This window comes from Lissotriton helveticus, chromosome 6, assembly GCF_964261635.1.
Source record: "Lissotriton helveticus chromosome 6, aLisHel1.1, whole genome shotgun sequence".
Classification (NCBI taxonomy): domain Eukaryota; kingdom Metazoa; phylum Chordata; class Amphibia; order Caudata; family Salamandridae; genus Lissotriton; species Lissotriton helveticus.
This window is the reverse complement of record NC_136067.1, coordinates 1,791,237,512-1,791,263,553: the sequence shown is the minus strand read 5'-3', so window position 1 is coordinate 1,791,263,553 and position 26,042 is coordinate 1,791,237,512. Positions and strand designations below refer to the sequence as shown.

Here is a 26,042-nt window from a genome sequence, read left to right as displayed (position 1 = left end):
CTTTGATTTCCAAGTAATGCTTTTACACACGAACATTAATTCATCGTCTTGGTATGTTTTTAGCCTATCTGTTCCAATTGTTCCAATTATCAATTCTTCCATGTCACTTTTCAGTCTAGCCACATCTAATACTTTAGCTTCATGATCTTTTACTTTTAAAGTTTTGATCCAATCACTTAATTCCTGTTCTGTGGGTCCTACTGGAGTCTGTGATAAATCTATTTTTTCCATACTCCTTTTAGGGGTCACAGAATCAGATTCTGCACCAGTTGGAAACTTATATGGTAGACTCTGATTGAAAGTCAAGTCAGGCGGTGCTATATGACTTGTACGCCTAACCTCAGACAAATCTGGATACATTTTTTCTCTTACTTTTTGCAAACTTTGATTCAAAGGAATTGTCAAAGATGGTTCTTTTATTTTCTGATTTTCGAACACTGGAATTACAGGACCTCTTGTTACTGGGACCGTTACAGCTTCTATATTTTTAGTAAGTTCCTGTATCTTTTCGGTTAATTCATTTGTAGAGCGTATATATTCAGAGGTACTCGGTTGTTCTTCAATTTGTCTCTCTACTCTAGCCACACTCCTTCTGGTTTCATCATTTTGTTTAGGGGTTCCGGTAAGTTTAGTTTCTATCAATGGGGTATTTGAATCATATCTCATTTCTACTCTTTCTGGAAGGTCTCTAAAATTTGAAAATCGTTTTGGAGTTTCAGCAAACCTATCCTCCATTGGTGGAGCATTTGGGGTTTTACTTATAGAACTCGGTTGATAAGGTGGTGGTCTTTTATTTGATACCTCCTCCAGCACCGTATCCTCTGATGCACAATCCTCACAGCCTTTCCCTCCTGTCTCCACATTGTTCCTTTTCTCCATGCATTTTCGTCCTACCATTTCATCAACCATTCTAACCGGATACATCCCATCACACATATCAGCATTTCTCCACCTTCGCAATTTACTTTACTGAGTTTCTTTCCAAAATACACGAAATCTAACTCTTGGTCCTCTGTAATCTTCCAACCTTTCTCGCTCTAATTCATGCATCTCATCTTCCCACTCAACTAGTGCTTCAAATTGAGTCTGTATAGGTCTCGGTTCAAGCTTCATTTTCTCTCTCTGAAATTTCGTAATACTGCAAGACTAAAGGATCCTACTTCTGGAAATGCTAACGCACCATCATTCTTGGTATATCTAGCCCAGTTTTCTAACCATATTCAAGGAAGATAGCCATATTTTGTCATCATATACGAACCAGGCGTTTTAGGCGTAGGGAGTAATTTTCCCTCTCTTGTCACTATCGCCTTGTCCTTCTTGAATATATTTTTCAGTTTCTTAAACCATGATGGTTTCTCTTTCTCCTCTCCACAATAAAACTCCAATTTTCTGATGATTTCTGGACTTTCAAAACAATCGCGCACCCTTCTGTAAACTGCTTCGTAACACCAACCTATCGCAGCACGGTTCACACTAACGCACCAATTAGAACAAGATACATTTCCTTAGTGCTCAACCAATAATCTTGCTGTTTCGCCAATCAGCTCTAACCCTGTCTTGGTCACGTGGACCAATCCCAGCGCAATACCTTTGACGTCCGCCCTGCTCCGGTTTCTGCAGCTTCTGCTGACCCCGCCTTTACAAGAAATTTCAGCGATTCATATTTACACTTTTATACAACTTTATCTGTTAGTTACCACATAAAACAACTCCATTTGTCTATTTCGCTAAAACCAAAGTCATAGTTTCCTCAATCACACAAGTATTCTGTATTTCCAGTAGACAGCGCTTACCTCTTCTCTACCACAGAATTTTAGACTCGCCGATAAAGTAGCACATCCCTCTACTTTACCCTTCTCTCAAGCTCAGGTTAAGCTCTACTACTCCCCCAGCAGTAAATTTTAAATCAGGATACACAATGATCCCTGTACTTTAAGGCCAAGACTTTATAGACTGCCCTCGCTATACATTTACCCTTTCACACGTAAAAGTCCCCAAACTTGTAACATACGACAATGTCACCACTTTGAAACAGACTATGTGATGTGTGACTTCACTTGCCACACTTCCTCTGCCTGCAGACAGAGTAACAGCTTCCCACATTTTCTGGAAGCCTTTTCAGACTACATATAACGTAATACAAACTCAACAGGTGTTAGTCATAAATTCTGTTCATCACAATTCTGTATACATTGCCTTATACATCTTAACCTATAGCAACCTATGCTCTGCTACCAAGTTTAATAACTGATGCAGCACTTCTCCAGAAATTTCTTAAAAAACCCATCACCTTTTCCCTGAAGAACTTAATCATACATTTACTCATCAGTGGGGCCCATAACACTGCGAGTCACTCAAACACACATTCACCCTACTTCAAGGATTTGGTGAAGATCAAAAGGAGAGGTGCTGGATCATAGCGGAGTGTCTAAATGTAACGCTAAATATTTATAGTATGTACAACTGCAGTTTAGACTCTGGTTATATCTACGAGACAATTATTCAGACACACCACCATTATTTTGTCAATGGATCTGCTAGTAAAAATGAAAATAAGACCAGTTTAATTCTCCATTTATTTAGTATTTATTTTAAAGAGAAAATCTTCTAGCATAACCTTTATTTATTAACCTTATTTTGTTCATTTAGTCAGAAATAGCCTAGAAAAGAAAATAATTAAATTCAAACATTTACATTTATTTTAGTTCAATAGTTCAGAAAATAAGCTGATTATTTACCGCAATCCCAGAACACAAACTTTAGCATAGGACAGAATAGTTCCCAGAAACCATCTCTCTATTCTCTGTAATTGTTCACCTCATCTAAATACTCCGAACCCATTCAAGAAAAATTAAAGTTCCGAAAATTTCAAAGTCCTTACGCCTCAGGAAAGATTCAGCTATCCGGCAGCATGTCAGGATACAAAGATGGAAATCGAAAAGGAAGAGTTTTTTCCTAATTCCGGACACACTCTTTTATACCCTTTTTCCCTACCTAATCTATCTAAAAAGGAAACTATTAGTGTCTTTAACAGTTCTGATTGGACAAATCGAGGGGTGGATGAGCATAACCTCATCATCTTATTGTTCCAATTTTGCACGGTCATCAAAAATGAAAGTGGCCTTTTTCTTAGCTTATGTCCATTTCACTTGTGTCCTTAAATTGATAGTTTAGCATTCTTTCCCATGTCCACGATGCGGATGTTCATTTTTGTTGGCACTCAGTGGAGCTTCCAGGGCACATTGTCCTTGACCCATTCTGCACAGGCACAGGCAGCTCACGCTCGTCTTGAGTTTATCCGTGCATGCGTACAGCAATTCAATCTCGGAGTCACAGAAACTCCATTTTTAAATAGGCCGCATGGGCCAGAACGGGAACTATTATAGAAACAAACACAATTATACGTTAATTGTTGAATTATAACCCTTCTGTTTACCTCCCCCCATACTAAGGTATCCCTGTTAGTTATTACCTAGCAGATAAAGCAACATATATGCGTGTTTTACTCACCATTCTTCATTTCTTATGCCACAAATAAACAGACAAAAGCATATTCATGCCGCTTCTGATTAGGTTATAGCAATTGCGTTAGTTATAAACGTGACAACATCACTTAATTAGTCAATTATGATTTGCAACATAAGCAATACATTAGTTTTCCCATGTGTATTTGTGTGTGCATTCTATTCTATGTTGGTTAATTTTTAAAACCACACTATTAATTCATGTTACTGTTATGAGGAATTAATTTTATGAAGGGTATACAAAATTTTGTTTCTCCACCTCACTCCATCACTGCAAGTAAAAAAATGCATCCACTTGAAAGAATACAATTGACAGAAAACAGTAAATGTCATTAGCGGAAGAGCGGGTGTTACAGCCAAACAGTGAATTTGTTCGGGATGGGAGACAGGTGGAATAAACATTACATTAGTTCATCTTGTAAGGTTACAGTTTGTTCATACAGAGATGGTGCCCATCCTTACTTCAACATCAAAGCCACATTTTGACACCTTTAAAACATGTTATTGTGGGTATTGTATACATGGGTGTAGGATCTTTTGGAGCCAGTGGGGATTTTGCCCCTACATACTGGTATACCCCCCCACCCTGTCCCCCAGGTTTTGAACTAGCAACTGAAGAATAAACAATTGAAGACAGAACATGTTTCTCTGAATCAGTTCTGTGCATACATGTCTCCTAGAGGAGATGTAACCTGGGAAGCAAACTCTGTAAGATTTCTTTGTTATGCTAATTATTTAATTAACGTGTTGATACACTACTAAAATCACCCTGTTTGTCACTCTGGTGAACAAGCACAGTAAGGAAAAGCATGAGATGCACTTTTATGTTATTGGTGCTGCTGGCTTGTCTAATTGAGAATAAGAACAATTTTAGGAGCAGCACAACCCTTCAAAGCTCACAGTTAAGTAATTAGCAAAAATAAAGAGTTCTCAGAGCCTAATTAGAGTTTGCTCCTCAGGTTAGAGCTCTTCATTGAGACACTTGAGAAGTGCAGCATGATTTCATACAGGCGTTCTCTGTCACTATGTTAGCCTTCAGTGACTGTGGAAACATTCAACACAGAAATCACACATTTAAATCTTGTGACTACCTGCACATACAAACACAAGGTTAATGTCACATCATAGATAGGTAAAAATGTCAGTCGTACCATCATGTTTTAAACCCAAAATAACACTGGCATTCACCAGTTATAGTTTGCCGAATTAATTTGGTTGCACCTCCGCCATGTACTGCTCATAATCTCACAGATTACATCACTCATGGTATCTTCAGAGATATCACTGATGGAATTACTGATGACATCTCAAATAACACCATTGATGACATCGCTGATCAGGCAGGTGTGGACACGCTCGGTGATCTGTATGCGGATGGAGGGCTGCTCCCTTTTGCGAATCTAGCGGCTGACACAGGCCTTCCAGCTGGCCAGTTCCTGTTACATGCGTCCCTCTTGCGCACGCTTACCACCTCCTGGAGCGACATGCAAGTGGAACCACCGATGCACACCGTTATGCAATATTTACATGTTATGGGCAACGGCTCACACATCATACACTGGCTAGCGCAAGCCCTGCAGGCACACTCGCAACCATCAACGATGCCACTACGGGAAAAATGGGCAGCGGACAGGGGACGGGACTGGACTGATAAGGAATGGGATATGATCTTAGCCGGACCGACACACATTCCACGCAACCCCCACTTTAAAATCATTCAATTCTACATTTTACACCGAGCTTATCTCACGCCCGACAAAATCAACAGGTACTTCGCAACCACGACCGCTGCTTGTCAACGCTGCTCTCTGCATGGGGCAGACCTCTTGCACATGCTATGGCACTGCCCTGACATACGAACGTACTGGGACAAAGTCACAGCACTACTCACACACAACACTGACGAGCAGATGCCCCACACATGGGAGGCGTGCATCCTGGGATTGTACAAACGCACGAAACTTAACAAAGTGCAGGCGCGCTTCTGGGACATTGGCCCCATAACGGCGAAGCGCCTACTTACTAAACACTGGAAAGCCACGGCCCCCCCACACATTCGACACTGGTACACCTCCTTTACCAACTGGGTGCGGGCGGAAAGCACGGTCCTCCTCCGGGAGGAAACCGCAAGACTTTGAAAATTCCCCATCGCTCTGCTCTGGGACGACCTCCTTAAGACATTCCAGCGCACCTGCCAGGAGCAAGGGATAACTTGACGCACCGAGCCCCGTCGCCACTGCGACGCTAACCAATGACCACAGTGACCACAGCTCTATATCCTCTCCCCCCCGTGTTCATTGCTTCGCACCACGGAACACTCTGCTGCGCCTCGCCTCACACCAGTTGACCCCCCACTGGAACCCATACTGATCTCCGTCCCCCCCCCTCCCCAGACCCCACTTGCCTCCCCACTTACAGAGGTTTTTTCTTTCCCACCGTTGTATAGACATAGGGGACAATTAGCTCACTGGTCATGTTTCCCGACCAGACCCCCTCCCTTATTGCAGATGAAGATGACCGATGCATCATACAGCTAGCAAGGAATGATCCCCTTACAGAACTCATGACGCCTGCCGACTGCTGAGCTGCGACAGCGCCCAAAGACTGCAGTAAGATGCGGGCTCGCACCGAAACCCCACCCATATTCAGCCATGACCAGGATATACCGCACACTTACCATCACCCCCGTCTTTTATTTTGCGACCTCCTACTCACAACACTGGAGAGACGCATGTACACCACACTGCCGGATATCCTGGTCTCCATACACAATGGCTGCATGCACACCACGCCAAGCTTAACCGTTTGCTCCTATACCTCAGTGAGCTATACCGTTACACGTTTTGCCACACCCGCGTCGGCGTTATGCACGCACATCTGAACCACCACCTATCGACAGCTCCCCCACCATTGCTTGATCACAGCGGATTCCCAGATCCTCAGTGGGGACTTGAGCGCTGAGCACAACAGTACTAATGCTTGCCTACACCTGCAATGTTTATGTTAATAATAAAAGTTAAAATGCAGACCTATCATTTATACAACTGACTGCCAGAATGTTGTACATACATGTTTGTGGATATCGCCGCCGGACCCCCGGGTTACCGGCTAAATGGCTGTGTCATTCAATTAAGGATCCACTTGACTATATATGGCCTGACCGGCCCTTGCATGCGACGAAATATACACTGTAAGACAACATTGTTGTGCACAATAAAGGTCTTCCAAAAACAACAAAAAAACAACAACAACAAAATTGATGACATCGCTGATGAAATCATCCAATGAACGTGACAGTTTGGTATACACTTATCATACTTGAAGGTATTTAGCAAGGCACGTCTAGATCTATTTTCCATGGCCTGTCTACTGCTCATGTGTGCAAGATTTTCCAACATGCTTGGCCCTGTAAAGTGTTTTGGGTGTGTAAAGGGAGTAAGCTCTCCGAGAATGGTTGTGCACAGGTTGAGCACAATGCCGTGCAGAGACTTGCTGAGTCATATCTTGTTGATTGCTCACAAGAGGTCAGTAATCTGTAAAAGCTTTGCTACAGAGCAAAGGTTGTATGTAGTAGATGCTTAACCTCCAAATGGCCTTAAATTTCTGGATGGATTGGACTCTGCATAAGAATTTGTGCGTAGGAGCGAAAACTGTACACACCAGGTACTTGCCTATCGACCCATGTGTGCTTGATAGCCACAACAGAGATCAGCTATCTCCAAAGTGTTTACTACAGGCTGAAGGCTGTGAATAGTAGTGCCTTCACTACTCAAAGGTCATTGGGTGTCTATAGTGAGTGAACTCTTTGTAGATGGATTCTGCAGAGGGTGAAGGCAGTAGGGGGCATATTTACAAGCCCTTTGTGTCGCTGGTGCTTCACTATTGGTATGGGAAAAGGTAATGTACCGGTGGTGCAAGGGATTGTAAATTAGCCCCTAGGTCCTTTCCTGTCCATATGTAGTTCATTGCCCACAAGAGGTTGGCTAGCCACAAATGGTTTGGTAAAGGGCAAGGGCTGTGCGTAGTAGGGGCTTAGACACCGAATAGGGCTCGGGTGTCTGGAGGGAGTAAGTTCTTCATGAGGAGTCATTCACAGGGAAAAGATCAGGTGCAGCAGTGTGTGCTTCATGCCCACATGAGATCGGCTACTAGCCGCAAAGTATTCAGTATAGGCTGAAGAATATAAGTAGGAAAAGCTTGAGTCACTTAAGGGAAATTATGCTTGACATGATTCTGTGTCATTTACTTTCAAATCTAAAATACTGTACTTTTTTTCAGAAACATTTGAACAGCAGCAGGTTGAATGATGTCATCAGTGATGTCATCAATGTTGTGATTTGAGATGCCATCAGTGATGTCATTAATGATGACAATAACATGTCATGAGTGATGTAATATATGTGGTCAGAGGCAGTGCAAGTCACGTGACCAACCAACCATCCAGCTATCCCTATTTTTTTACCTTAATTTCTCAAAAATGGCTGAACAGATTTACACCAATTAACAAAAAGGTTGCTTTATGAATTAATATCTGGCTTTCTGCCAAATGTGGCGTACTTCTGTTCATCTGTTTTTCTTGTAGCACTGCCTACAATTTCATGAGGAAATTCCATGGGGAAACACGTTTTGCCACCCCCTGTTTTCCTTTTTCTCAGTCCGTACTTGATGGATCACCCTGAAACTTTCCGGATAGGAGCTGTGGTGGGTGAACTTTTTTGGGAAGTTTCATGAAGATTCATCAAATGGCACCAAAGTTATTAGCAAAACAAAAAAACTCTCTTTTTATGGAAAATCTGACCTAAATATAACTACACAGTGGTGGCGACGACTATATGCTATATATATACAGATATATATATTACCTTCTGGCGGTCGCCAGTAGGTAGTTATAGTTAGGACCTAGTTTCCATAGGAAAAGCATTTTTTGACGTGCTTATAATTTTGGCGTTGTTTGACCAATTTTCATGAAATTTTCCAAATAAGTGTCAATGTAGCCTCTGTTTGTAATGGAAAGTTTGGGTGTGATCCGTGCTGTGGTGACTAAGAAATAGGGGCACAATACAAAGGGTGCAAATCCCATACAAATGAGTTGTCGAATCGCCAGCATCGCTGGACGGAATTACCCTAAATTTGGCACAAAGGTAGATGTTGTTACAAAGATTGTGCTTTTTAGTATTGGGTGCAAATCCACTCAGTAGGTATTGAGAAATTTAAGCAAAAAATTGTAGATATATCTCTGGCCGCAGATATTTCGTGGTTGTTTTGCGATTAATCGTGGATGGGCATGCCAATAGGAATGCTCTGATAGGCTGGATGCCAGCTGAACAGAAAGTTGTACCATCATTTTATTGTTTTGGAATGGCTCCTGTGGCTGAACATTTGTATGAAAACTAACATAAGGGGTCAGTGTGGACATACTCTGACCATATGTTTAAGAAATGGGTGTGTTAGAGACACAAGTTATGTGTCTAAAATGTATTTTCTTTTGATTTGTGAGAGACATTTGCGGCAATGCTGCTACCGCCAGTGCGGCCCCCGTGTACACTTAAAGACCCATTCACCTACTCACTCAAACACTTATACAACCAGTCTCATACCCACTCATATACTCATGCACTCACTCACATAACCATTTAGGTACTTATGCACCCACTTATAGACTCACTTGGAGAGTGATGCACCCATTTACAGACCCACTTAGAGACTTATGCACCTACTTAGCCACTCATTCATAGACTCATGCGTACAGTTTTATACCTACTTAGAGATTCTTACACCCACTCACAGAACTACCTGGGAACTCATGCACCCACTCACAGACCCACTCAGGTACTCAAGCACCCACTTACAAACTCACTTGGAAAGTCACACACCCATTCACAGACCCACAGATTCACTGAAATAGTTATACAGTGAATGAGAGACTTACTGATACAGTGATGCATGCAGTTATAGATTACACTGAAAACATTATGGACTGTGTTACAGAGATATTAAGGGAGTTTTACATGCTATTATACAGTCATATAAATAGTAATGTGTTTAGTGTGTTGGTGATAATCCATTTTGAAGGTATAAGTTCTGAATGTGGTGGTGGCTATTGAATGTCTGCATTTGTTTGATCATTTTGCAACGTATTCACGGTGACCACCGTTACCGATATCATCGCGACATCTGGCGTCACCACGAAAACGGAAAAAAGACTTTGAAGAAGAGTTTTCTGGAAACTCGCTACAAAAATATGAGTTTAAAAAGGACACCAAAAAGGCTCTACTTTTAAATATACTGTAGAATGTGTCTATATATATTTTCATTTTGATAACTTTATTTCGGTCATAGACCATAAAAGTGCAGATAAAATACATACATGCGCTGGGATAAAATGCATAAATAGTTAAGAACATTGAGTTAAAAAATTATTAAACAGTAAGTTATCAAAAGAGAAAAGAGTTAGCGATCAACAGAGTTTATCACAATTAATCAGGGTAGACCTTCTGCGCCACATACCATGTAGGAAGCAGGAAACCGAGAACACAATAAGGGGGGAAGTGTCATGTCTTAAGATTCTGCAGGCTTGTGCACATTGTTTTAGTCCCAAATTTCTGCACAGCGGTGCCAACCAGCATCTCCGTGTTTTACTATATGCTGGGCAGAAGAACAAAACATGGACAATGTCTTCTTTACTGCTTTTACAAGCTGGGCAAATTCCATCTTCTTGTCCGGCCCATGTACGAGTCAATGCCAAAATAGTCAGACAGCCATGTCTTAATTGAGTGTACAATTTTCTTGTAAGTGAAGGCTGTATTAGGTCCAAAAATTCCTCCCTCTTGGGTGCGAGTTTTACCTGCAGAAATTCTATAGTCAGCCTGCCCATGGTTGTCGAGCTGTATAGCAAACTTAGGTTGTAATGTCTCAAAGAGGCCAACAGCTCTTTTCTCTGTACCGCTGGGCAGCTCACCTCCGGGGTCTCCCATAATTGGGGCAGGCCAATGTTGTATGCAAGGGCTTTAATGTGTAATAACCAAGGTGTATTCTTGCACTTCAACCGCTCCCAAACTACAGAAAATTCGGCTCTATAATCCACTAGCTCCGGTACTGTCCAGAGCCTTCTCCAATACAGGAGAGGTCGTGCGGATATCAGTTCTGTGATGGGCTCTAGGCCTAGGTCTAATCTCTGGGGTACGAGCGGGGTACTCTGGGGAAGACCCACCAAGTTCCTCATGAAGGCCTGCTCCACCTTGAGGAGGCTTTGCGTGTTCGTATAACCCCAGAGTTCTGCGGCATACATCACAGTTGGCCTAGCTTGGGCACCATAGATCTCGAGGGGAGGGGCAACTGGCTTAAATTGGGTTGTTTTTTGAAACTTGCCTAAACCCCCTACGATCTGCGAAAGCCTCAGGGTGGATTTAGATACCTGTGGACCCCAACCAAAATCTTCAGTCAGGGTGACTCCCAGGTAAACAAAGGTTCTCACCCGTTCAAGCGGGGTGCCATTTAGCACAGGGCCCGGGCGGGTGCGCCTCGGGGGACCGAAGATCATGAACTTGGTTTTCTCCAAGTTTATCTCCAGGCCCCTCGAGTCACAAAAAGAAACAAACCCGTCCAGAACCCGCTGGATGCCCGTTGATGTTCGCGACAACAACAGAGTATCGTCTGCGAACATCAGAGCGGGCACCCGACCTGTGGCCAACCATGGGGCATCACTATCCCTGACACTAGCTAATTCCCCCACCAAACCATTGATGTAAAGACTGAACAGCGTAGGGGCCAGGGCGCAGCCCTGTCGTACACCTCTAGTTTCGGGGAAACTGGCTGATAATTTTCCGTTCTTCCCACACCTCACCTGGGCATAGTTCCCTGCATGGAAGCGCTTCAGGACATCTAGTAGACAGGGCGGGAGGCCAAGTTCTTTCAAGACCCTCCATAGACTCTCCCTGGGCACAAGGTCGAAAGCGGCCCGCAGGTCTACGAAGACAAGGTAGAGGCTGCCACCCTCTACTTTTACTGTCTTCCAGAAGAGGACCTGCAGCCTAAATATTTGGTCCAGGGTCGAGATTCCAGATCTAAAACCGGCCTGGAGGGTGGTTAATATTTCAAACTCCTCCATCCATCTCAATAGTCTGTCCAGGAGGATCCGGCCCATTAGTTCCTGGGAAGTATCCAGAAGACTAATCGGCCTGTAGTTCGATGGAACTAAAGGGCATCCCTTTTTAAAAATGGGGACGATCTCAGCGCCCGCCCAAGAGTCCGGGAGCTTAGCTCCCCTGAGGACCGCATTAAACAATACAACAAGGTACGGTGCCCAGATATTTGGCTGGGATCGGAAAAGGTCGCCTGGTAACCTATCGAGACCTGGGGCTTTATTTGGGAGCAGCCTAGCAACCACAGATTCCACTTCCTTAAGTGAGATGCTCTCAATGTTTCCAGAGCCCGTCCTCTCCCCAGTGTCCCACTGGCCCGTCTGGTAGCCCAAACCCAGGGCCCCCCGCAGTTGACACTTGTGCGGGAGGTCTGTGGCCAATGGAGTCCCAGGGGCACTATCTGACTCTGGTATCCGGGCCCTGTTTGTATATTCAAGGGTGCCAATCTCGGGACTTGTGTAAAGCGCTGCAAAGTGCGCCTCCCAAACTGAGGGGGCGATATTTGGTAGGAGAGTTTCTCCTCCCTCTCTCGCGCCAGAGCTTACTATTGCCCAAAATAATTTGGAATCCTTTGCCAGGAGGGCACCTCTCAGTTCTTCCCACCTGGCTTCCTCCCACTCTCTCTTACCCCTGATGATCTCCTTTTTCTAATTGCCCTGATGTTCGCTTTATCTTTGGATTTGATTGCCGCAAGAAGCTCCTTTTTTAATTTCTTGCAGGCATCATCAAACCAGAGATGCGTCTTAGGAACGCGCCACTTACTTCTAGTTACAGGGTGGAACACTTCCCCCAACGCCACTGCTAACTGCCTATGTATATCTACTGCGTGCTGCCCAGAGGTCGAGTCACCCATCTGGGTTATGAAGGGAATTGCGAGCTGGTATATTTTTGCAAGCTGTGAGGGTGACTCTCCTAAGTGAGGCCATTTAACCCTCCTTCTATTATTAGACACCATAAATGGAGGGAACTCCATGTCAGGGTTAGGGACAGGGCTTGTTAGACCAAAGGACCCGGGTTTGAAAGTTAAAACCAGGGCATTGTGATCTCTATCATGCCTTTGCACAACCCTAAATTCCGTCAGCTTATCCCAGTTTTTCGCTTCCACCATAACATAGTCAATGATGGAAATCTTGTTTGCTATATTAAACGTGGCTGTGCCTGGGCGGTCGGGGTCCATTCTTCCATTGCACGCCCGCAAGGACGTTGCAAGGGTGAAAGATTTTATTTGTAACGCTAACGGGGTCCATGCCCTGACTGGAGTAATATTAGGCTCGAGGATATGCCACAATGCATCCACTTCATCTTGTTCGCCCAGCTCCAGGGTACCCAGCGGCTCAAATTGGCAATTAAAATCACCGCAGAGAATTATTGCAATGGAGGGGTCTAGAGCAAGGATAAAGGAATTAAGGGCTTTAATTGTATTCGATTCTTGCCTGTTCCTAGATGGCCTCGAGTAGATGTTTATTATAGCTACTTGAGGTTTACTTGGAGGTTTTAACAAAACACACTGGATATCCCGGGAATTTGTTTGGATTTGAGTCGCCTGGATACCCAAATGGGAGCCTATCCAAATTGCTAACCCACCCGATGGGCGACCTTTGCCTGTAGACACTGCCAGAACATCGTAGGTTGCAAAGGTCGGGCTTGTGCTCTCCTCCAGTGCCCAGGTCTCTTGCATCAGGCAGATGTCATGTGTCGCCATAAAAACAGCCCACTCCGGAGTAAGCAATTTATTTTTTAGCCCTGCTATGTTCCAGGAAACCAGTTTTAGACATCCTTCTACTATTTTTTCAGGGTCATTTACTTCCTTGTTCCCCTTATCACTAATCTTCTCCCTAGAAGAAAAGTGGGTTATTAACTCCTCCCTGGGGATGGATGATGGATCGTTTTCCTCTGTTACCTCTGCCCTTCTAGGGATTTCATTAGTGTCTAGTGGAGGGGGGTTTCCCTTGGATCTGAGTCAGTCCACCTCTTCCAGCACGCTGAACCTATTCCAATGTGGTTGAAGCGGAAAAAGGGGGCTACACGAAGACATACCCTCCCTAGTTAATCGCCCATTTGATATTCTGTGCGATGGAAACTGACAACCCCTGTTGTAATATACTCTTTTGGGGTGGGACGGTTCCAAACTAGGAGTAGGGTAGAAGTATGAAAGATGTAATGGACATATTTGGGTGTTTAGTCTATAAAGTGGGCCATCGCAGATATATTCTACAGCAGAGGTGTCCCTGAAGTTCAAAATTATGACATCTCCTGCTACTGTCTTTGGTCCCCTCCCAATCCAGCCTACTCTTCTAGCCGACAGTATTTCACCTGAAACATTTAATGGCAGGGGTCTATTTACGCTAAGCCATTGAATGCACTTGTTTTTTAACTCATTCTCCTTTTCCCTTTTCCCCTCACTAAGGGATGGAACTCTTGCAAGTGCTACCACATACGGTTCGGCTTCTGGGGGTCGATTTATTGTTGGTAGCTGATAGGAAATAGCTCTTGGTGTTATGTTCCTTTTCTCCGATGAGCTGGTTTTACCCCCCTTTTTGCCCTCATTAGTCATTGGGGTGGCTTTATCTCTGGCAATTGTCAGATTTCCCGCTGCTCGATGGGCTTGGTCTTGGATATTGGTACTGGGCAGAGGTTGAGGTGAAGCGTGTGCCGGCTTCTGGATGTTTGGTGAAACTCCTGCATTATTAGTCTGTGCAATGGGATTTTTTTCCCCGGCTACCCCACCTCTAAGGGTATTTTTAAGGGTGGTGTCACCCACAGAAGGTACAGCACTTCCCGGTGGCTTGGCTGGCTCTATTTTCCCTGCACCCTTGCTGTTTACGGTGGAGATGAGTTTATCAAGTTTCGACACCAAGGGTTTAAGTTGAGCGACAATAGTCCGCTCCAGGCATGCTTGTAGGTCGGCCACCATGTTGGTGACCCAGCACGGTATTCCTGGTGTCGGGAACGGTGAGTTAGCAGTCGGGGTCACCAGGTTGTGATTTGCCAGAATATTTTTTCCCAGTTTTTTGGGAATGTTTTCTTTCTTTTTCCTGGGGTGTGGTTTGCGTGCATCCAGCGTTATCGCAGGAGAGGGGGAGATCAAGATGATCAGAGAATCCTGGACATCTATAGAAGTCTCTATAGGTATCTGGCTACAGGGCAAATCTACATACGATGATGTCAAGTATGACTTTGCCTCTAAAGCATCAGTCATGGTGGTTGAGATATCACCTCCCTGATTTTGGATGAATAGTGTTGGTGGTATTGATAGCCTTCTCTCAGTATTCTTAATGGCAGTAGCCACAACCCCGATTGTTTGTTGCAGCATCTTGTCAATTGCAGTCAAAGTGGGTAGGGGCTGGGATTCTGCTGCCTGCAGCTTGGTATTCGATCGCGTGGCTGGTATTTTTACTTTTTTCCCCCGATTACTCATTCTGCAGATGGAAGTCTCAGATTGTAAATATAAAGAAGAAAAGCAGTAGAGTCCTACTCACAACAGCAATGCCACCTCCTGTTTGTCTAATAACTTCTTACTACAGTGCTTGCAACAAGGGAATTAAATCCCAATAGCTACAGTACCGTTTGGGATGTGGCTTTATCGGTAGGTGGCTCCTCGAGAAATGAAAGGGGGTGGCCCGTCCCGTCCTCCTCCGTCCACAGGCGGCCAAAGACGGCCCACCCTTTGCCCGGGCTTCGCCCGGCGTCCCGCGACGCGGGTACCGCGCTGCTCAAATGCGCTTCCTGGCGCTGTTGCTGATGTCACCAGGTCGTGCCGCCGCTGAGCCCGCCGGGAAGTGTAGTGCCGGGGCGGCGGCACGAGTAGTTCAGCAAATTGGTGACTCTTGGCGGTGTCAGCCTTCACCTCCGCTGCCCAAGGGATACTGCCACTATTCCGCGCTGCCACCAAATGGCCACAAACAGGTGAGAAGCCCCCCGCTCCTGCCGGGTACCGCGCTGCTCAAATGCGCTTCCTGGCGCTGTTGCTGATGTCACTGGGTCGCGCCGCCGCTGAGCCCGCCGGGAAGTGTAGTCCCGGGGCGGCGGCACGAGTAGTTCAGCAAATTGGTGACTCTTGGCGGTGTCGGCCTTCACCTCCGCTGCCCCAGGGATGCTGCCGCTATTCCGCGCTGCCACCAAATGGCCACAAACAGGTGAGAAGCCCCCCGCTCCTGCCGGGTACCGCGCTGCTCAAATGCACTTCCTGGCGCTGTTGCTGATGTCACCGGGTCGCGCCGCCGCTGAGCCCGCCGGGAAGTGTAGTCCCGGGGCGGCGGCACGAGTAGTTCAGCAAATTGGTGACTCTTGGTGGTGTCGGCCTTCACCTCCGCTGCCCCAGGGATGCTGCCGCTATTCCGCGCTGCCACCAAATGGCCACAAACAGGTGAGAAGCATTTGTTTGATAATTTTGCAACGTATTCACGGTGACCACCGCTACCGATATCATCGCGACATCTGGCGTCACCATGAAAACGGAAAAAAGACTTTGAAGAAAAGTTTTCTGGAAACTCGCTACAAAAATATGAGTTTGAAAAGGACACCAATAAGGCTCTACTGTTAAATATACTGTAGAATGTGTCTATATATATATGTTTTACACTTTGTACAAACCACACACTCTTCGCAACTACCGACATCACTGCGTCAACATCGGTAGTCGCAAATATGAATTTTGTTTTGGAAAGGTGGTTTTCTCCTAACTGATCACAGAAAGAAAAGTTAAATCAATATCTTACTAAATCTCTAGACAAACTTTATTTTAAATAAAAATGTGTTTTTTTCAGTAAGTGAAATACATTTGCTGATCACAGATTCTCCATAGTATGCGACAATGTTGTTCTGACTCAAAAAATTCCAGTTATCGATGTTCTTTCTGATAAACACTTACCAAATCAAAAAATTATTCGTACATAATATAAATATAAGACACAATTATAGAAAAAACATACGAAAATCTTAGACGCTCACTTAAAAAAATTGGCGATTACAATTAAGAAATAGAATGTAAAAAATCCTTTGAAAGTCACTGTAAAAACCAATTGTTACAGAAATGTTATAGTTAATAAATAGAATTTAAAAAACCTTAGTAATTCACTGAAAAAAACAAAGGTTACAGGGACATTAGAGTTAGGAAATAGATTTTAAAAATCCTTAGCAATTCACTGAAAAACCAAAGGTTACAGGGACGTTATAGTTAGGCTGACATTTCACTTGTACAAAACCAGAGGAATTTGGCTGGTATATTTAGCTGACTTAACTATAACTGAGGCTCCCGGTTTTCCGTTTTTACGAATTTTTACAGATAAATACAGCCTTATGGTATAAGGCTAGTATTTACCAGTGGATGTATTGTTATGTAATATTTGGCAGCTTAAATAGCTAAAACACGACAGTTATCAAAGTAGGAGTGCGTGTGAATCAGTTAAATAGATATGGAAATGTACAATTTTACAACTTCATTTATACGCAAAACACAAAATAAATATGGATAAATACAGATAAAATGGCCAAAAAAGAAATATGGATAAATACAGACGGAAATGGCCCAAAAATAAATACCATAAAACCGGAAGCCCTGACTATAACTTACGCCCCCACAATGCACTGCTTATGACCTCACATATTACATCACTCATGACATGGTCAGTGACATCACTGATGACATCACTGATGACATCAATGATGACATCACTGATGCCATCATACACAGAACCACTTACACAGCCACTTACACCCCCACTTATGTGCCTGCTCAGTCACCCATTTAGCCACTCATTCACCCTCTCATTAACCATTACAGCCACTTACACACCTACTCACTAACCCATACAAAAACTCACACACCCACTCACTCATATATACAGTCTCTCATATACCCATTCACTGTTCTATACACCACTTACATATTCACTTACTCACCCATGCAGGGACTCCCACAGCCACTTACCTGAGTATATATGTTTACCACTCAGTAACTTTTAGAAAACACCCTCAATCACTGGATGATGTTATCAGTGATGTAATCAGTGATGTCAATTGAGATGTCATCAGTATTGTCATGAGAGATGTCACTGACCATGTCATGAGTGATGTAATAAGTGAGGTCATAAGCAGTGCACTAAGCTAGAGTTAGCTCAGCTAACTATAACTTCTAAAATTCTCTTCTTTTTTTTACAAGTGAAATGTCAGGCTAAATATAACGTCCCTGTTATCTTTGGGTTTTTTCAGTGAATATATTTATATATATATATATATATATATATATATATATATATATATATATATATATATATATATATATATATATATATATCTATATATATATATATATATATATATATATATATATATATACATATGTGCATGTGTGTATATATATTTATTTATAGTCGTCACTTTGATGTAAGATGTAATAAGTGTACTTATTAAACTCCATATACTAACACTAATTGAATAATTGTACTCAAAGCACTGACCTTCGGTATTAAATCGAAGAGAGAAGGATGCAATACTAGAGTCTCTGAAGTACAAATATGGAATCCAGGGCTCAAATACCAGCTTCCTCACTTACCCAAACTGTGTGATTCATGGCCCATCACTTAACTTCATTATGTATAATTTTCCTCAACCATCCACTTTAAGAACAAATTGAAGTAATTCAATACAGGATTAGAAAATGGGTGTAACTTGCATAATTTGCTGTGGCAAAATTACAGCACAAATATGCAAGATTTCACTGAATTATGTGAAGAGTTTAACCTAGATTTAAGGATATTTTCTTAGCATAAAATGCACCTTTGCATCCCGAATGGATCTGAGGATGAATTTTGCACTAAGAAAATAGAGCTAAATGTGACAGAACTCGAACAGCAGCAGCCACCCATGCTCGCTTAGTTTGTTGTTCCTGGGCTGCTGCGGTATGATTTGTGTTCCAAATTGCTAACAATGGGTGTAATTTTCAGAAATTTTGCATAAAAAGAGTGATGCCAAATTACCAAAATTACTCTGATTACTCCAGCATAACTAAATTGTCAGCCAGGCCGATACAGGGTTTGGGCTGTAAGAAAGCCCTTATTATATGGTTAATATATATAATCTTCTTCATATTTGATAATAAGGTAGGCTGTATACAAGTCAAGTCAAATTTATTATGATTTGGAACTCAAAGAGGTCGACATAAAAATACACAAAGATCTACAAAAACAGTTCACACAGTTTACAGTGTACAGAATAAAATACACAACAATATAGTCTATTGTACAAACAAATCCCACTTTTATTTTTAAAAAAAAGCCACATGGACTAATAAAGTGCAAATACGCAATTCAATCAATAAAAACCACTTCTTAAAAATACAGGAAACTTGATATAGGCTGTATACATAAAAACATAACTAACTGACACATTTTGAGTAACTCGTGGCAACGTCATAAGGGCATTGGGGTATTCTTGAATGTTTCAAGTTAAAAAATATATTACTTTCAACAAATGTCACTCATTTTAGTTATTTAATGCTTATGACATTTGTTACCTAATTTACATCTTTTGATGGCTCAACTCGCACTTTGGCTCTTAAAGCCAAGCTAAATTCTTGGATCATCTCTACTCAGGGCTGTCCGTATGTCCACACCAGAAATGGCCCATATAAACTAATGCATTTTTCAATTCTGCTGGGGTTTCCAACCTTTTCTATACCGATAGCTACTTCTGAATGATGAAAATATTCCTGAGCTACTGATAACTTTGACAATTGTTGCAATAATGAGTAGTACAAAGCCAACTACAGTAGTTTGCACAACCTGCAGGATTATTAATAGTAGAACCCAGATGAATGCCACAACATTAGATATATCTTTTCAATATAAATGAATGTGCAGTTAAGAATGTACATAAAACTATACTTAGCTTTGTATACTAACCTTTATGATATTGTGGTAGTCTATGGTCCGGATACAATATTTTGGCTGTATGATATTTAAAATTCAGTATAGTAGCACAATGCCAACAAACCTGACACATAAGACGTGGTAACTAACAGCAGTGTCAGGAAAAGTTTTAAGATAATAAAATCCCTCCACCTAATGAATGAGATACAGTCACAACAGTAAGCTCCCGTGGGCACAAATGAAATACAACATGCAGTAAATCTCCTCAACTCGGTGTGTACTATCATTCAAAGAGCAGTTTCAAGATTTTTCGGATTTTCAATCATTTTGTTTTCAAACAGTAGCGTGTCAGTTTCTCAAAATATATGGTTTTCTCTCAAATATGCAGCTCGTCTTTTTCTTGCAAAGTGACATTATTCAGTATGGCTAGAGTAGACTCTCGGAGTTAAAGTACTATGCTGGGCTGCACTTCAGGGAACTACTTTCAGGGTACTGATGAGGTACCAGTAACCCCTGAGCTACCAGTGTGGGCCCTGTCTCGTGGATACAAAATGGGTAAAATCCTTTGGTGTATCTAGCACTTATTGTCTCCTATGCTCTTGGCTGCACATCTCCGAAAAGGTGTCTAAGCGGATTGGAGGCAGCATCACCCTCCACTCTAGGACATTGAGAGGGGGCACCAGGACAAACACCTGGTGGGTATGCGCCTGTACTGAAGCGCCAGCAACAAATCCGGCGTTCGGTATTGTCACATCTGCCCACTATGTGGATCATTAATTCACCCGATTGGCGACTCACTATCAGCCAACATGCTCCCTTTGGTCTGCAGGTTTATTTAACACGATTTTATGATTTAACTCTTTTATTCACATGTATCTGAGTGACTAAAGTACATTTAACATGTTTTTAGACCTACTTACACAATCCCTGACCCACCCAGACCCCCTACCGCCACGCTGCTGGCGTCAGTGTGGCCCCCAGTCACACCACAGACAGTACTTTGTGGCCCCTGGGCAAATGTTTGTGAGAACCCATGGGGTAGGGTATCTCACCCGGGCGAATGTCAATGTGGCATGTGCGGTTACTTATATTTGCATGAAATGAAAATAGGTACGTTTATTTGATATCTTTTGAAGGAATGTATCATTAAAATCCTTACATCGGGTATAAAGCCCTTCTGCCTCGCGGTTCGATACATTGAAAACAAGAATAGGTAGGCAATAAAGGATGCTCGCGTGCACATAATGCCTGCTATTGTTCAGGTAACACTGGTGTCAAAAATGAGTTGCTAATGCTAGGCTGCAAATCTCCTCCGAGACAAACGCGCTGGCAGGGAATCGTCGTCGCAGCACGCGCCTGGCGCTATTTAAACTCAACATTGTGTGGGAAGAGGGATGCGGAAATAGAGCCGGGCACCCGCTCCATACTGCCATCCATCCGCGCGGAGGCAGGAGCTAGGCCCCTCAATAGAAACCGCGTAGAAGATATTTTAAAGAGAATGAGAAAATCTCTTATCGGACAAAGAAGTAGCGATTTCATTTGAGCCTTTGGGCCTCTATTACGGTGATATTAGTGGAGTTCGTTTTCGCGCTGGCCCTTTTGCAATGCATCCATTTCTCGAAATGGATCCCCTATTCTTCGCCTGAACTCCTACACAGTTCATCATATCTTCACAGCGTGCAAGGGAAAACCAGGCCGGGGGTGGGGGGTGTTTGTTCATCCAGAAATATAATATTCTGCCATTATGTAGGCAAAAAACCAATTATATTCTGTTATGCCTCAGACAGCAGCCCATCTACAACTTTTCATAGGACCTGCTTACTGCGCAAAAAAACGTCACAGGCAGGATTAGGATAAAAAAATATATATGTATGGCACAAATGCACATTAGCCCACATTGTCAGTGAGAGTGAAACAAAATTGCGTGACGATTTCTCGCGACTAAACCTGTTTTTCTTTAGCTATTACGATGCTGTGTAACTGTATTTTTTATTGCCTTTTTGTGTCACTCGCTAATAGACAACTCTATTGTTCTGTGCTTACTTTTTTGTGTGATAATGTGCTTTTAGAAGGTTGAATGCCAGTGACCGAGTCCATCTTTCGCTCGGGCGTTGCAGAGAAAGTCACTTACAAAACCTTAAGAAGGCAACAACTCTATTTCCGTTCATAATATTGTTCATGAGTGAAATTTGGAAGAGCACAGCAAGGATAACACTGTTTTACATTAAATCCTAAATATTATTTTAAATGAAATTTGCATAACAGCGCTCAGACCTCATTTATCAAAGACCAGTTTTCACCAACAACTAAGTGTCGCCTCTGGTTGCTAACTTGAATACCAATTCACATTCGGAGATGCTAACCTTCTGGACCTCATTACACAAACTCCCACCTTGGAGGGGCAGTAGTTACTCCCTTATTACATAAGGCAGTACCAGAGTCACCACTCCTGTCGGTGTGGCCACTTACTAACGGGCATAAAACCCACTCCCCTATGCTGAATTAGGATCCCCACAATTCTTAACATCATAGCAGGCCATGCAGCTCCTGGGTGAACACCACCAGCTTCATCCCAAATAAGACTAAAAAAGATGTTTTATTTTTAGGGTCACATTACGTGGTGGAGTGGGGAAACTGAGTCCATCAGCCATTCACATGGCACCTACCGGCACATAGGCAAGGCTGACATTTGGACCAACAGTCCATTGCAGAAAATGGGTGGGTAGGGAAAAGCGTACACCCTGTGGAGGGCACCCCATGGTACCCGCCACACTGTGCATGCTTGGATCGGTGGGACCCATGGGCACCCCCGTGACCAATTCAGAGTGCCCTGGGTGATGGGGGGCCTGTTACAGCCCCCCGAAGTATGCTTACTGGAGCTTTTTCGATTTAGAGGCTCCGATTCGATCCAGCTGATCAACATGTGCATCATACTTGTTGCTCGAAAATCGGACCCATTGCGCTGCACAAGTCCACCATGTTGTAGTCGTCCAGAGGGCTTCGCTGACGGGTACGAGTTGCTCGGCGATATTCACATCGTACTTGCTCGCACATACAGCAGTACAAGTCATGCAGAAACCGGGGCAATGAATCGATTCGCTCGATACGGATCCCGTTCGGAGCCCTTCCGAACGAGATCGGAATCGGGCCCTTTGTGTCACAATGGTGTTCCATCGGCGGTACATGGGTGTCCCGAGCATCCACCCAATGGATTTTGATCCCAACCCACGTCTACAATGATCGGTTGACATGGGTTTGCACCAAAATGGTGTGTCTGGCTTACCTAGGAGAAATATATTTATTTCTCCTCATATTTCCTCTTTGCTTGTGTGCGGCAAATAAAACAGCTTTCAGAAGATTAACCATAACTTTCTCCCCACCATCTTGTGTGAACAGTGATCAACAAATAATTATAAGTAATAGAATGAGTGTGCTCCTCACTGTGTGATATTTTCAATGATTGAGTTATTAAGGTGGTCGGGTTATTAGTGAATTTAGTTGGTAACTACACAAACATATTTTTGTTTTCGCTATTTATTGGTACTTACTCAACGGGTGCCAAATTGACAAGGTGATGCATAGGTTTCTTCTGTAAACCGGTGATGAGTCACCCTATGTCCTATGTTATTAACAACTCATTATAAAGCACTTTATAATTGTTCTGTGTGTATTTTTTGCCGGTGTTTCATGTTCCATCCATCTCCGAGTGTGATTTATTCATTTGCAAAGAATACTCCTATTTCACTGATGTAACCGATGATGTAATATCGTATTCTATAAGTGTGAAATAATGTGTGAGGTTATAATGATGACATGGCGGGTGAAAGTTAATGTCTTAAATGTTATATTTTCTGTCTTTTGTTGCTTTATGCTACATGCCTTTACACGTTTAGCATTGCATTGGCTGCATGCAATCAATGGTGCAAATTTCAGTGAAATGAGCCCTTGGTAGCAGTTCCGGATTACCAAATAGGCATAGTAGGCACTGGTCTATGGGCCCCAATCCTTTTAGGGGCCAGCACCAACGGATCACGATAATATTAATTTGACAGTGAAAGAAAATTGCAACCAAGATTTCTTAAATTGTTTCCAATTAATTTTTGTTTGATAACATTAATAATTGTTAATGTTTAGTTTTGTGTAATACAATTGGTTTATTAAAACTGTTGGCTGGTAAACTTAAAAACGTATTAGGAGATAATTTGCGAAGGGGGGTCCTAAATTTCGACTGCCTCCACAGGGTTTAATCCGACACTGCTTGGTAGCAATTTGAAAATAGAGTGATACAACAAGCATGCAATATTTAGTGAAATGACTTTTCACTTATGATTTTACAGTTCTTCATGCGGGTTTCCAGGGACAGCCTATTTTCCTCGGAGGATGACAACAGTCTGTATTTTACATACAGTGGGAAACCCAACGTCCTGGAAGTCAAAGAACTCAGCTACCAGGTACGTGCCCTACTTCTTTGTTTATCCTGCCTAGCCGGGGTGCATTGTGCAAGAAAAATAAACACAAAAATACAAACTAATCCACCAGTGGAGATTAAAAGCTGGTGAAGAGAAACATTTGAGCCCAGTAAAGATGATCCTGTATGTTTGTACTGTTATAGTTTTACAACTCTTAAGCAAACATTGTCAAAGCACACAGCAGAGATGGGACGCTCACCACAGTGCAAACCATAAAACACTGAGCACACAGGAAAGTCGATTAGTTTGCATGGAGAGTGGACTGAAATAAAGAGAGAGAGTTTGAAAGAAACACTATCTAAACATCTCTTACAAGCTGCAGAGTACTTAATGACATTTTAAAAGTAGAATGCCCCCCCCCCCGAGAGATTTGGCAAGTTATAGACCTGTCTATCCTCAAGCAGGAGCGGCTTTGAAGCCTATATTTATCTTTCTTAATTAAGGATCTGTGTAGCCTGTAAGAGGAATAATTAACCCCTTCCATGCTCATGACGAGCTGAGCTCGTCATGAGTTGTGCCACTCGCATGCTCATGACGAGCTCAGCTCGTCATGTAACGCGTTTTTTAAAAACGCCGCACAGCGCGAAAAAAGCCGCCGCACGCATGCGGTTAAGAATGATCGAGGCATATCTTCTCCGAGGTTGCAGAGGCCCAATCCAAAGCCCTGCAAAGGCTTGGCAGGCTGTAGCGGCCCGTGGAGGGAGTTCCGTGGGGTAGTGAGGCGTGGCGGGGGAGGGGCTGGGTGGGGGGTAGTAAACACCGGAATATGGATGAACGGAGGTAATTAAACAATTAAATAAATAAAACAAATTTATTGTGCGCGCTGCATCGCAAAATGCAATCCAGCGCGCACAACAAAATTCGTTTAATTTATTTAATTGTTTACTTACCTCCGTTCATCCATATTCAGGTTTTTACTACCCCCCACCCTGCCCCTACCCTGCTCCGCCCTGCCTCACTGCCCCACGGAACTCCCTCCACGGGCCGATACTGGTGGCATAAAACATTCTGGGTAGCTCACAGTTATGAAACTGACCCAACAAGAACCCCATGATCACTAGTGTAACGAAACTTGAGGGGGCCTCCATTGCAAACTACATGATGGTGCCCTCCTCCAGACTCAGTCAGGAGGTCGCAGGCCAGAGTACTATGCTTTGTGGTCCCCCTGGAACTCAGGCCCCCTGCACCGCGGGGCCTGTGTTACACCACTGCCGTAGATAGTAAGAAGCAATGCTCAAAATTAACTACTCAAACCTTTTGAATGGTCAAACTCTGATCTACTTCTGGTGTTAATATATTAAGTAATTCATGGATTTAATTAGTTAAAGATTGCATTTATTTATTTATGTATTTATTTATTTATAGTGTCCTTTTGCTACAGTGCCACTAATTTAAAACAGTTATACCCCAAGAGGGTTTATAATTATCGCCCTTAATAGCTTGGATTTCGGTAACATCGTTGTAGTCTGTTTCACTGTGTGTGGAGCACAGTGGTGGGAGGTATGGATATCTAGGTCCTGCACCTAAAAGGAGTTGGTTGCTTGGTTGTTTGATGCTTAGGACAGGGTCCCTTGCTAATCATGTCAGTGTTGGTAACTGTTTTAGGTAGCAGGGCCTGATTCCCTAAAATGTGGAGGGAACATTGAGACTTACCAGAGCCTGAAGCTCATCCTGCTAGCTCTACGTCTTGCCAGAGAACAAAGTCATAAACAGGTTTTAAGTGGGATGAAAAAATTGGGGGGTCTCTCAAAGGGCGTGGCAAATGTAATAAATGGCGTGGCTTAACAACACGTAAGCTAAAAATCTGTGCTTAGCATGGTGTGCCACCCGACTCGTATTTTGCAGTTTCTGTCATTGCATCCAGATATGTGATACAATGAGTAACATCATACCTACAACAAGTCAGGACTATTGGCTTTGTCAATGGTTGTTGCTTAAGATAAATAAGCAGCAACTATGGCTTGTATATAATATTGAAAAAGCTTCAACTTAAAGCCCTGGTGACACCACAACAATGTTGCTGCTCCTGAGTTTCAAAAA

At 43.1% G+C, this 26,042-nt stretch overlaps 1 protein-coding gene across 1 annotated transcript in view; it reads left to right on the top strand.

Annotated features, from left to right (window-relative positions):
• Positions 1-26,042, top strand: part of ABCG8 (ATP binding cassette subfamily G member 8) — a 251,544-nt gene that overhangs the window by 57,650 nt on the left and 167,852 nt on the right. The window contains exon 2 of the mRNA XM_078649684.1: positions 23,871-23,984. Coding sequence (XP_078505810.1) covers positions 23,871-23,984 — 114 coding nt within the window. The remainder of the gene's footprint in view (positions 1-23,870; positions 23,985-26,042) is intronic.